Consider the following 14,226-nt stretch of genomic DNA (forward strand, 5'->3'; position numbering starts at 1 on the left):
GGTTGTAACTGAAATATTATTTTAAAAATTCTTTAAGGAGAGAGATACCAAAACAACCAGGCTTGCGTATGTGGCACCTACAATACCAAGACGACTGGCCAGTACATCAGATATTGAAGAAAAAGAAAATAGGGATTCTTCAGCCAGTATAATACGTGGTAGTGGTTCTTATACTAGAAGAAAATGGGAAGAAGATGCAAAAAAAAATATCTCAAATGAAGGAACTGCATCACTAAATTCAAGCTACCAGAAAAGGTAAATAAATAACACTTTATAATATGAGGTATTTTCCAGAATTAGCAAAAAAACAAGAGTGTAAAAGAATATTAACATTTTTTTCTTTTAGCTATATAGTGAGTGCTTGATTTTGAGTATAATTTAGTCAAAGAGAAATTTAAAGAACAGTAGTATTTAACCATTTTAATATATTTCAATACACAGTTGAATAATATAGTATATGTAATTTATACTAAATCCAGAAAAAGAATAGTTTACCATAAATGAAAAATAACAATTACTTCTTTACTACAATGATTTCTGTACTTGTTTGACGTGAAAGTTGGTTTTGGTCTTATCCCCCATCTGTTGGTATGAGTGTATTCACGTGTGAGATGTTGGGGCAGAGGTATTATTCTCTAAGCTGTTTCTCTGGGTTTTTAATTTTTTTTGTACCTGCTTTTATTTTGTCAGGAATTATGTTAAATTTAGAATTGTCTTTCTTTTGATATTAAGAACTACAGCTGTGTGAAAAAGTCCTTTCAGTTTTAAGCTGTATTTACATGTTTAATCAACTTTTCACTCATAGAAACCATCCAAAATTAGTACTTTGATGTTGGATTGAGATACAGAATTTTTATTAATATAACCAAAGTCTTTTTAAGGTTTTGAGTTGAGTTTATGTGCTAAAACAAACACAACTTGAATTTTCGAGAATGCTAGGATTGAAAGTAGCCAATCAGCAGTGAGCTTTGGCTGACCAATCAAAATGCACAGAGGCTAAATCTATGAACCAATCAATGTTGTCATACTCTCTGACTATAAATAGGCATGAAAAGCATCGAGAAATTTAATTTAGCTCTGACTGCAGGCAAGGATTAAGGCCTTTGCTTTCACCAGTACTGAGCAGCGGCATCGCATCATTGTGCTTCATGAAGAGGGTTACTCCTGTACAGAAATAGCCAAGAGAGTGAAATGCCATCGCACCACAGTGAGCAGAGTGGTTGAAAAATACCAAATAACTGGTTCAGTTGATGACAGGCTCTGCTCTGGGAGACCAAGAAAGTCACAAAATGGCAAAACGCATTTCGATGCCTGACAGGAAGCTCACCTCACCTCAGATTACAAGAATTTGGGGTGAAACATGATGTAAAAGTACACAAGCACAGTGTGTCGCAGAGTGCTTGCCAGAGGGCTCAATGGTTGCAGGACTAGTAAACCTTTGCTCACAGACGCTCACCGCTCTCGTTGACATATGTGGGCCAAGAAGTATGTCAAGTGGACCAACAAACAGTGGACCAAGGTCATCTTCAGTGATGAGAGCAATTTCTACTAGAATGGGAATCAGTGCAATAAGTATGTCAGTATGTACTGCCTGAATCTATCTGTGAAGCATCCATTGCATGTGATGATCTGGGGCTGGATTCTGGTATTGGTCGGATACAAATCATGCAGGGAATCATGAATTCCAAGTAGTATGTTGAAGTCCTGGAAAAGACCATGCTTCCCTTGTCGGGAAGGACTTTTACTTCCAGAATGACAACACTCCTTGTCATCGAGCCAAGTCCGCAGTGGATGAAGAAGCATGGTGTTCGACTCCTGGATTGGCCAGCTCAGAGCCTAGATTTGAACCCAATTGAGAACTTGTGGGCCAAGATTGGTTACAAAATAAGCAAGAAGCAACTGAAGACCAAGCAGGATCTGATTGAATCCATTATTGCAGCCCGGCACCACATTGTCACCAAAGATCATGTGCAAAGGCTTGTACAGTCTATGTCGAAACAATGCCGCCTGATGATAAGCAATAAGGGCTGGCCAATTTCATATTAGTAACCATGTTTGGTTACCTAATGGTCCTTTTCAGAGCCACAAATAATAAAAATGTTAACAAAACACTAGCATTGGCCTTAGTAATTGCAACACGTATGCCACAGGGTATGCATCAATTAATCTGTTTTCATAGTCATTGTAAGCACACATTGTAAGCATGCAAGAAAATTCACAATACCCATCCAAACAGCACCAAATTGCAAAAAGCGTATGCTTTTCACTTAAAAACCACCAGTATTTATTTAAATATAACTATTTGCATAGCAATTAGCATAAAATATCATAAAATCAATGGCCTATCCCAAAAATGTCATAAGCCGTAAAGCATGTAGGACTTTTTCACACAGCTGTAAAAGGCGCATTTTATGTAATTCACTGGGTGTTCTTTAAGTCTTCCATAATGTAATGAACTAAATAAATGTAAGAATATTGTCTTCTCCAGCTAGGTGGAGATAGTATCCAGGAATGGGTTGACCTCATCTGCTCGCTGGATTGTCAAAGCTCTTAAGACACTCCCTTGTTGCTAGGGTTTCCCAGCTTTTGACTCAGTCAAGGAGTCAAAAGGACAGACGGGTCAAATCTTGGAATTCCTGAAAAATATATCTGAATTAGTCTAATTTGTGAGTAATTGCCCAGCTGACTCCCTCTCCTAGGTAACGTCATGGGGGTCTGGCTCCTGAGGGAGATAGTTAATTGCCAGGCAATCCTTTCGCTAAACGCCATTGACAGTCTGTTAATTGTTGGTGATCAAGCAGCTCCACCCCTCCTGGCTCAGAGAGAGAAGGAGCTTAGTAGTTCCAGGCCTTCCCTTGCTTGCTGGGCGCCATCGCTAGCACAGCAGCTTTGCACCTTTTTCAAACTGTCACTTCAACTTTAACTGTGAATCCGTTAACTGCTAGCTCTCTAAAGAACTCTGCGCCCACAGATTTCAGCACGCTTAAGCTTGATGGTACTTTGCCTTCCACCTTTTACTGGGCGCCTTCATTCCAACAGAGGCTTCACGCCTTTCAAACTGCCACTTTAGCCAGGCCAAGTTAGCGCGCCACAAAGACTCCTCAGTTTGACAGCTTGGCACCGCAGTAATAGCATTTTAAGAATAGCATATTCTGCTCCAGTTATCTGGTCCATCTGGTCATCGATGAGGGAGAATCAAGGTTACTGCAAGACACGTCGAGTCTGTCACTTCACCTTCCCCAATCCGGGGGAATGTCTCAACAGCTTTGACAGATTCAGTCCAATCAGCAAGCAGATGAGGTCAACCCATTCCTGGATGCTATCTCCACCTCATGAGAAGAGGCGTCTCAGGTAAGAACCAATGCCCCTTTCCTCTCACTGGAAGTAACAATAGAAATAGCATTGCCTTTCATTGATATGAATGTTTTAGGTGGGTATCAGTTCTTCACTAATGAGTTTGCTTTATAATTTGTATTACTTTATAACCAGTATATTTTTGGTTTCTTAAAACATGCATTTTAATGGATTTCATTTGTTGCTTTTACTTGCATAGTTGTAATTATAGTTATTATTAAATATATAAAATAGTAATTACATCATTACCATTTGATAAATATGCCATAGTATTACATGGATATTCACAAACATGTTGTTTGTGAAGACTGAGTTAAAACTGTAGTTATCTAGAAGAGGGGAAAAGTAGTTGCCCTGTATTATAATTATCATCTTTTTTTAGTGGATTTAATTGGCATTTGGTTAAAAAATCATCAGTGTAAAAATATTTCAATTTTTTTTAATTTGGTAGCAGTTCCTTTGGTAGAAGACAAGATGACTTGATTAATACTAGTGTTCCAAATACTACATCTATATCAACTGTTACCTCTCTCACTGGTCTTCAGAAAAATCTGCTTTCTAGTACAAGCACTGCTGCAAAGGCCACAACAGGTTCAGCAACATCAGCCATGCAAAGCAGGTGAGATTAATATGAGCTTTTGTGCATAATATACTGGGCCTGCAGTTTTGTGCTGATTTTGTGCCTATAGGTGCATTAAAAGCATTTGAGTCCAGAGGAATACCACATGTGCGCTTAAATTAACTTTCAACTCAAGTTGTAGTAGTGCTCTGATTCTAAGACAAATTCTTTTTTTCTTGGCGTAATTCACTTATTTGGACCTTATTATGGATTTAATACACTGATTTCTGTGGGTTTTGAATATTTCTTAAGTACATTACCAGAGATATTGATATCCAGAGTGATTTTTGACATACCCCGCCTTATTTTATCACAGAGAGATTAAAAAAAAGCTTTTTGATTGACCCATTTTAATTCCCATATCTGCTTTTTTGGAGGGGAACATTCCTAAAAAAAACGCTATTTGTATGTATTTAATTAATCCATTTATATTTCCTCCCATCTCATATCTCTTCACTCTGGGTGACTCACAATAATATATATAAAAAAAACCACCAAAACAATAATTACAATTTCAGAGCCATAAAATATTTTTAAAAGGCCATCCAACAAAATCCATATCAGAGGTGTTCTTATAGCCATCAAAAACAGTCAACAAGACTACTGCCTGGGCTCTGCCCCACTTCTAACTCTTTACCTCTGATGGCAAAACCACGTTTTCAAGACTTTATGAAAAGTCAGCAGGGTCGAAGCCATTCTGATTTCTGGGATGGGGTGGGGGCAATCATATTCCAAAGACATGATAGAAAAGTGTTCTTTCAGATGATATTTCTTGGTCAATGGAACTCAGAGCACGCCTCTCTTGCATGACCCGATAGGATGAGTAAATGTAATTTGCATGTGATTAGGTAGAAATCAAAACCATGGATTATATACTGTTGTTCTGCCAATTTTGTAACATTATTTTTGTGCGTATCCAATTATGATAATATTATTTAGATATGATTGAGGATAACATTTATACACTGATCAAGAAGTAGAAATGTCGGGTAGTTTATCTGGGTTCTTTGCACTTAAGATGATAGAATATAAACATAGCTTCAACTGGAGTATTTATTTAACTTATTAAATATGATGGCCATTTTGCTATCCAAAGCAACTCTGGGTATCTTACAGTATAATAAAAATAGAGCTGTCAGAACAATTATAAATTTAAGAACAATTAAAATTACAAGGATTAAGACTAAAAATCACAGACTCAAGCAGAGGGGTAGTGTCTTCTCTGTCATTGCACCAACCACTTCTAGCTTAAAGCATCTGTAACTGGCAAAGTATTACTGCTGTGTTTTCCCCAAAATAAGACCCTATCTTATAATTTTTTGCCACCAAAAAAGGCACCAGGTCTTATTTTTTGGGGAGGGAGTCATTCACTGACTCACCTGAGTTACTTGTGTCACCCCCGGCCTCCTTTTCACTGTTAGAGGCCTTCAGGATCTGCTTTAGATAGTTGTATCCAGGACTCGCACACCTCGGCCCATTTCTTCTGCAGCCGTCAAGGCTTTCCTGAAGGCCTCTGTAGCCGATAACAGAGGTCTGAATCAATGCGGAGCTCTTGTTAACAGCTACAGAGGCTTTCAGGAAAGCCTTGCCAGCTGCAGAAGAAATGGGCCGAGAAGTGCGAGGCCTGGCTGCAACTATTCGAAGGTGAGTAGTACGGCAGCTCTACCCTCCCATCCCCACCCTAGCTTAATTTTTACCCTTGCACCCTGGAGTGGGCAGAGTTTTAATTAGGACTTATTTTGGGATAGGGCATATATTGGCGCACATGTAAAAATCAAGCTAGGACTTACTTTCTGAGTATGTCGTATTTTCAGGGAAACACAGTACATGTTAATATAATTTAACATTTCTTTAGGTGTATTATGTTAGCCACTTTATGTTTAAATTTCAATGCCTCATTTTGTCATTTTACATATGACCTCTGGCTCAAAATCCAAATAATATTTACATAAAAAGAATAGCTATGCATCATTGCATAATAATAACATCAGAACTTGAGAAATAAAGTGAAAAGACAGTCCAGTACAATTCACTTGGAACATTTGGCTAATTTTAAAGCAAAGCTTAGCAAGTTTGCATATTTTTTAAAAAAATTAAAAAAAAACATTTCTTTGTATCACACTCTTTTCTTTTATTGCTTAGCCATTTTTATTTTTCTTTTATTGTTTTTGCTGGGTTCCTTAGTACCTCAAATCGTTTATGGGCTGACGATAACACTGAGAAAGACAGAGACAATGTTTCTACAGCACTGACTGTTCCTGTTGCACCCTCAGTTGTAAATACTGGGGTTACTACTACTGCCTTAACTACAACTACTACTGGTACTGTGTCATCTTCAGAAGTCAGGGAGAGACGCAGGTGTGTAAACATAAAAAATATTACTTTTCTTATATAGATAGATATTAGAATGCTTCTTGCTAATTATACGTTCAAACCACTGTTCAGTTATACTGTACTTTTCTAAAATATAGTATATGTTATTTGTGCTTTCTGTAACTCCTTGCATATTTTAAATTTAAGATAATGAGTAGCATTTAATGTTTCCATTGTCATAGTCTTTCATTATTTGTAGATTTTTGAGAAGAATTTTTATGAGAAGAATTTATTTTTCCTTTATAAGCAAAGATTGATTGATTTATTAGCTATTTAAAAAACACCACTAAATAGAAATGCATAATAATAATAATAATAATAATAATAATAATAATAATAATAATAATAATAATGAATGGTGGAAATACAATCAAGGCCATAAATACCTGGGCAATACCAGTTATAAGATACACAGCTGGCATAGTTAACTGGACACAAGCTGATTTGGACCTTTTGGACCAAAAAACCAGGAAACTAATGACAATGCACTACAGTTTACATCCACGTGGTGATACTGATAGACTATATCTGCCCCGAAAATCAGGTGGCAGAGGATTATTACAAGTGAAGCAAACAGTTGAAGAAGAAAAACATGCACTGGCTGATTATTTAAAAGAAAGTCAAGAACATCTATTAATCGAAGTAAAGAACAAAAATCTACTGAAGGCCCAACAGACAAAACAAGAATACAGAAAAGATGTGATAAAATCAAGAATGGAGAGTTGGCAGAACAAAGCACTGCATGGTCAATTTCTGGAAAAAATAAAAGATAAAGTGGACAGTGAACAAACTTGGTTATGGTTAAAAACAGGTACATTAAAGAAAGAAACAGAGTCACTAATCCTGGCTGGGCAAGAACAAGCTATCCGCACAAATGCCATTAAGGCCAAAATCGAAAAATCCTCTGATGATGCCAAATGCAGACTTTGATTTCCAATAAAAGGCATAAAGTGTCATGGTAGCTGTACAAAAGAATATTAGAATTAGTAAAGTTTATAGGAAGATATTTGTTTAAATAGTTAAATTCATAGTATATTTTTAAATAAGTAGTGTTAATTAATAAACATTTAATTTTAAAATATAATAAACTGTATAGTTGTTACAGCAATTTTCCAGAATCATGTTTGAAACTGATGGTAAAAATTTGTTATAGTTGAAAAATCTATTTGCCCACAAGCAAACTTTTTTCTATGTTAAGTATCTTGAAATGGGAGGGAGAACTCCCAATCTCTTTCGATGGGAATATGATTCATAGCGCTTGGAATATTTCAGCTTGGGGATGGCTTTGGCGCTCTCTTTTTGCCTCCCCCACCCCTTTGAGCGGAACAAACTCATTTGGGGAATGAAAATCCAGAACGGCTCCCCACTTCAAGTCAAGGTTGAGGTCTGATCTTCTCCTGTTAGGAGAGAGCCAAAGCCATCCCCGTCTTTGGTGCCAGGAGGCTTCACAGGGAGGTCTGCTAGAACCAAAACAAGGTTGCCCGCCCATGCCTGGGGGTGGGGTGGGGAAGCACCAAAAATGGGGCATGGGAGAGCCGTGCCGCACCCCCACCCGCCTGAATTTGTGTTCTTTCCCCTCCTCCCATGTATGCACCTGTGATCTCCCTCTATTCCCCACACATTAACACGTGTCTCCTGCCAACACCAGACACTCAAAAATCAGCTGGCTGGCAGGAGGCGCGGGAATGTGCAGTGGGTCTGAGCTGGGCAACTGCTTGCATGCCAGCAAAAAGGGCTCTGCGTGCCGCCTGTGGCACACATTCCATAGGTTTGCCATCATGGCTCCAGCTGAACAATTCACTTTGCTACTTTGCAGCGTTGCTCTCCAAAGTCTACTTGCAGACTGCCACTATGTGAAGGATCTTGTGAGGTGATTCTGGGATTCTCTTACCCCAGGAGAATCGTATGAACTTAGGGAACTTGGTTTCCTTGTTTTAAAATTTAAAAAGCTTCAGTCCACAAAAGGCTCCCTTTCCCAGAGCTTTCCCCTGGACTGTGTCAGTCGGTCATCTTCATACAATTGCTGCTCTGTTGTTGGGAGGTTAGGCAAGATGATCACTTTAAAAAAAATATTTTTTTTGAATAAACACAGACAAAACACAACAAATACCACAAAAATATCTTCCATTACAAATTGTAAAAAGTGTGTCAATTGGGTACAAAGAACTTTCGTGCATCCCTTCCACAGTCATCACCTACAATTCATATCAAGTTATATATTTTAAATCAAATATATTTATGTATATTACTATCATCATACCTCAATCTTCATATCACTATAATTGTTTTACGTCCCTTTATATAAAATATTCCAAAACTTAAAGCAAAACCACATCCATTATCTATTTTCCATTATCTATTTTCAATATCATCCAGCAACATTACATCTTTATAACACTTTCTAAATAAAAATTAATTATGTTTAATAACAAAGTTTCTAGCCCCCTTTCTTAATTATTGTTTACAATTTATATCCAATTTCCCTTTTATCATGTCAATACAAATATTACAATATTATCATTATCAATCATTTATTTAACAATATCATTTCATATTTTTTTTTGGTCTTAGTTTAAGTAAATTTGACTTACTCTTTTTTTTAATATTATAAGTTTTCATACATAACAAAGTTTCTAAACTTCCTTTCATGGTCACCATTTAGAATTTATACCAAATTTCCTCTTATCAAACCAATACATATGTGTACATTGTACATTGTTATCATTAGCAATTATTTATCAATTATTTATCTAACTATATCCATTATCACTTCATTTTTAACATAATGCTCTAATTTTAACTAAATTTGACTAATGTTTTGTTATTAGTTTTCATATCTCAACCTTTGTCTTTCTAGTAATAATGCAATCTTATGTCTTTTGCCATTTGTGGAATTAGTCTTCTGGTTATTTCCATAATCAAATTTGTGTGGACTTCTCTTCACAACTTGTTGCTTTTTACAAAATCTTGTAAAATCTCAAGACCCTCCATCAGCTTCTTTAATCAGCTTATCTTTGGTTATCAGTAGTGCTTTTGTCAAAGTTTCTCTCCTTGAATCCATCATTTCTCTTTTTTCTTCTTTTATACCTTGAAATCTGGGGTAGAGCTCCTTTCCATCTATTTTCCTTTTCCATGTTTTACTCTTTCTATCTCCAACCACACTCAGTTCACTGTCAGTATCCACAATTATCTTGCCTCTTTGTTCATTTTTCCCTTGGGTTTTTTAGGACTCTAACCTCCACTTTTTCCATTTGCTGGACATCTTCAATTTTTCCATCGAATTTTACTGCATTACAATCTGTATTTTCCAATCTCTTCTCAATTCTCTCTGTTGTTTCTAATAATTTTTAAATTTCAAACATAATCTGTTGTAATGTTATGGTTTCTTTTTGGTGTTGTGCCATTCTTCCAACTAGTATACACTGCCACTCTACTTTCAAAACAAGGTTTTGAAGAGCACCTGTATAAACAACCCAGTCTCTTCTCCTTATCTCTTCTGTAAACAAGCTGAAGTCTTTAACGTGCAAAGTTAAAATGAGAAAAAAGAGAAAGCAATATTTCCAGGACTCAATCTCCAACCTCCAAATGGCAGTGTAACTTCTTTTCCCTCTGATGTTACTACCATCTTTATATTCCTTTTATATTATCTTTATATTCCAGGCTTAAAAGAAACAAAATTCTTAAACAGAGCAGCATAAAGAGAAAAAAAATCCATTCAAACCAATATTATAAAAATAAAGAAAAAGATTTAATCCATAGGTTAAAAAAAAGAAATAATAAGAAGAAAAACCAATACTTTCACTTTAAAAAGTAGGAAATATTTGCCAAACTTCCATCCATAAAAGAAAATAAAAAAAAGGATAACACACTGTCCAATATAGCTTAATTTCTCTGCTTATTTTCTTTTCTTTGCAAGTTTAATTTAGCTTTGATTTTTGGGGGGCAGTCTCTTTTATAACAATAAAATTTCCTCACCAGATTGGCACACTTTTTCCTTCCGCTTTCCTCCCATTGTGGAGCTGTCCCAACTTCAGCAGCTTTTGACTGTGCTTCTGTCGCCGGCAAGAAGAGATTCTCTTGGATCAATCAGGGACTTTGCGATGTCCCTGAGATCAGCAAGACGTACTCTTCCCTGTCACCGTCTCTTCGGGTTTAGGTCAAAAAGGACTGTCCAGCGGCAAAAGTATCGACGTCATACCGTTGCGACGTCAGCTCCTGTTTTCGGCAAGGCAATCTCTAAGGTTCCTTTTAATCAATGAGTCTGAGGAACCATTCTGAAGTACAACAAAAATACACGTATGCATATAAATTGTGTGAGTGTGCAGGTGCTGAAACATACTTCAAATGCAGATTCAGAGCTACAATTGACTTTTAAGATTCTACAATAGAATACATGCCTAAATATAGAATGTAAAATGATGAAGTAAAGAGTAAATATAAATATTCTTAAGGTTTTTTGACCTTCTCAACATAAAGCTTACAAAGGAATAACTCATTAAAAAAGGTAATGGAAACTCAGTTGTTATGTAATATATGTAAGATTAGTGCATGATGCATATAATTACTGTTTCTGTTCTAAGCTTTTTAAATATAAAAAGCCAGTTTATGTAAAAGAAAGGCTTAAAAAGCAAGTTGAAAATCTAGGCATTTGGTTTGTTCATCACTCTCATTAGCATGTCAAGATGCTTATGAACATTTCACAGAATCAAACAACCAATTTAAGTTTCTAATTTTCAAAGTATTTTTAAAAATATATTGTGTTGCATGTCTCTTCTTATAAGACTGAATACTTGATATCACATTCATACAAAATAACAACAATTTAAAATTATCTGGTAATTATATATGAGTAGTCCTTGACTTATAACCATTCATTTAACAACCGTTTGAAGTTAGAGCAGCACTGGAAAAAATGATTTAAAACCAGTCCTCATACCATTGCAGCTTCCCCATGGTTATGTATTCAAAATTCAGGTGTTTGGCAATGGGCATGTATTTATGATGGTTACAATGTCACAAGGTCATGTGATCGCCATTTGTGACTTTCCCAGTCAGTTTCCAACAAGCAAAGTCAATGGAGAATCAGATTTGCTTAAGAACCGTGTTATTAGCTTTAACTGCAGGTGACTTGTTTAACAATTATGGCAAAAAGGTTATAAAATTGAGTGTAACTCACTTAACAATTGTCTTACTTAACAATAGAAATTCTGGTCCCAATTGTGGTTGTAAGTTGAGGACTTGTGAATTATTTTCATGGTACTTAGGGATAAAAATAGTGTGTCGAGCTAAGCATGTGTGATTAATTATCATGCAAACATTCTTTCAAGTCTAATTAAAGAATTAGAAATGCAACATAGGCATTTTCAGCCTTAGCATTATTTAACTAAGAAACTTAAGTGTGTGTGTGTGTGTGTGTGTGTGTGTGTGTTTATCTAAAAGTTCAGTTATGTTACGCTGAGTATTACCTAGCAGATCTTTCATTCCAGGTCATACCTCACTCCAGTTCGGGATGAAGAATCAGAATCCCAAAGAAAAGCTAGATCAAGACAAGCGAGGCAATCCAGAAGATCCACACAGGTACAGCAATCTTTGGTATCTTATAACCATCTCACAAAATGGTGGTATTGTGTGCTTTGCATTTTTTAGATCCTGCCAAAATATATGGTATATAAAGAAGTGATGGGATTTTATAGTGATCTGGAAATGTTTGTGGAGTCCTTGATGCTCTCTGGACTTGATTGTTTGCCCATAGACATTTCATTATCAGAATAGATAATATGTTCCTTGCACTGCCTAGCACTGAAGATACTGTCTAGACTGATCACAAAAAAGTCTGCAAGCAAACAAACAAGCTCAGAAAGCATCAGGGACTCCACAGTTCATGTCTGAGCTACATTTATACTTTCCTAGTGTATTTGTCTTAGCATATAAATCACGTTTTCAAAACAAAATTTTAATTAACTTTTTTCTAAACTTTGCCTTAGTTTCAGTAGTTGCATTCAATGAATAGTTGCTGAGATTTTCCCAATTGCAGGAAAGGATGCATTTGCAAAATAAAAGAGTTGAAAAATGATAAAATTAGCTAGTACTGAGGTGGCTTTTTTAAAAAAAGCCATCCATAATGAAATTAACAACAGGCGGGAATAGCTAGAATAAATAGTTATTATTGTATTAGAAGATGAGGCAGAAAAGGGAAGTTGCCTTTTAGTCCCCACATTAGAAGCCCTTGACAGAGCAAGGGAGAATGTACTACTTCTCTCCGCTTACCAGTCAGCAAACATGTTACACGTGATTTAGTAGCGAGGCAAGGAATATTTTTCTCTTAAGGCATAAGTTCACTTCAGGTTTATTTGCTTGCTTGTATTTATCCCATTTTTATTATTTTTTATAAATAATTCAAGGTGGCAAACATATTTAATATTCCTCCCTCCTTCTATTTTCCTCATAACCCTGTGAGGTGATTTGGACTGAGTGAAAGTGACCAGCCCAAAGTCACACAACTTGCTTTCATCTCTACGACGGGTTATTAGCCTTGATACCACAGCCACTAGATCAAACTGGCTCTCCATTAGTCTTAATTAAATATTATTAATATTATTAAGCCTATTGTTTGGGTAGCAGCATATTTCCTTCTTTCATTAGGATCCCTCCATAGTTTCTATTCACTTTCTTCTCTTACCTTGGGTTTTTCCTCATAAAATTAGATTAGGGACATAGATCTCTCTTTTAACTGATTTATATTCTATGATTGCAAGACTTTAGGATCAGTGTAAATACAATGGATTAAAATATAAAAAATCACAAAAGCCATGTAAAAATAGTCGTGATGTTCTAATTAAATAACATTATTCATATTCACATTAGTGTTTCTTTGAACTTAGCTACACATACCTGTGCACAAAATATACAATTAACATAAATGATGAAAATTTATGAATTGTATTAAAATATGAAAAGGATTTTAATCTTCTACCATTAATGTCATTCTACTTTTCAGAAATGCACATCCTTAATTGTTATGCAATATAGGTGTGTCTAGTGTTTATATCAAAGAGAGATCCCTGGAATGTCACTAATTAATTAAAAAACTTCATAATGCTTGAAAATCAAAATACATTAAATAGGATAATGGCAATAAATTAACATTAGGATGATTCTTTTCTAGGGCGTAACTTTAACTGATCTTCAGGAAGCTGAAAAAACAATTGGTAGAAATCGTCCTACACGAACTAGAGAACAAGAGAATGAAGAAAAAGAAAAAGAAGAAAAAGAAAAACAAGACAAAGAAAAACAGGAGGAAAAGAAAGAATCTGAAACTAAAGATGATGATTACAGGCAAAGATATGCACGAACATTAGAGGAGGTATTTTATATTTTAAAAATGTGTGAATATGTATTATGATTCTAAAACAGTATGATAATGATTTTGATAAATGGCCTATTCTGATATTTCAAAACTAATGTTGATTTTTTTTATTGACAAGCCATATCATCGTTATAGAACTACATCTTCAACTGCTTCATCAACTTCTTCACTAGCCACTTCTTCTAATTCTTCAAGCCAGTTGAATAGACCAAATAGCATTATAGGTATAACTTCTGCTTATTCAAGAAGTACAGCAAAAGAAAATGAGAGAGGTAAATTTTCTCTGATTTCTTTTTCTTGCTTTCTTTTCATTACCAATAAAATAACTGTACTTCAAGAGATTATTGGAGAGGTTAATGAATAACTAACTAATAAAACATATATATATATATATATATATATATATATATATATATATATATATATATATATATATATATATATATATATATATATATATATATATATATATATATATTGCAATATTACAGACTAGGATACATTTTTTCATTAA

At 35.3% G+C, this 14,226-nt stretch overlaps 1 protein-coding gene across 3 annotated transcripts in view; it reads left to right on the top strand.

Moving 5' to 3' along the window:
• PPP1R12A (protein phosphatase 1 regulatory subunit 12A) overlaps positions 1 to 14,226 on the top strand; it is a 121,041-nt gene that overhangs the window by 83,367 nt on the left and 23,448 nt on the right. For all 3 annotated transcript variants that reach the window (XM_087723398.1, XM_014065024.2, XM_087723399.1), the window contains 6 exons: positions 38 to 255; positions 3,806 to 3,973; positions 6,158 to 6,331; positions 11,833 to 11,923; positions 13,512 to 13,709; positions 13,831 to 13,984. In XM_087723398.1, coding sequence (XP_087579524.1) covers positions 38 to 255; positions 3,806 to 3,973; positions 6,158 to 6,331; positions 11,833 to 11,923; positions 13,512 to 13,709; positions 13,831 to 13,984 — 1,003 coding nt within the window. The remainder of the gene's footprint in view (positions 1 to 37; positions 256 to 3,805; positions 3,974 to 6,157; positions 6,332 to 11,832; positions 11,924 to 13,511; positions 13,710 to 13,830; positions 13,985 to 14,226) is intronic.

This window comes from Thamnophis sirtalis, unplaced genomic scaffold (assembly GCF_051295495.1).
Source record: "Thamnophis sirtalis isolate CommonGarterSnake01/CBP01778 unplaced genomic scaffold, rThaSir2_p1.2 scaffold_9, whole genome shotgun sequence".
NCBI classification, from domain to species: domain Eukaryota; kingdom Metazoa; phylum Chordata; class Lepidosauria; order Squamata; family Natricidae; genus Thamnophis; species Thamnophis sirtalis.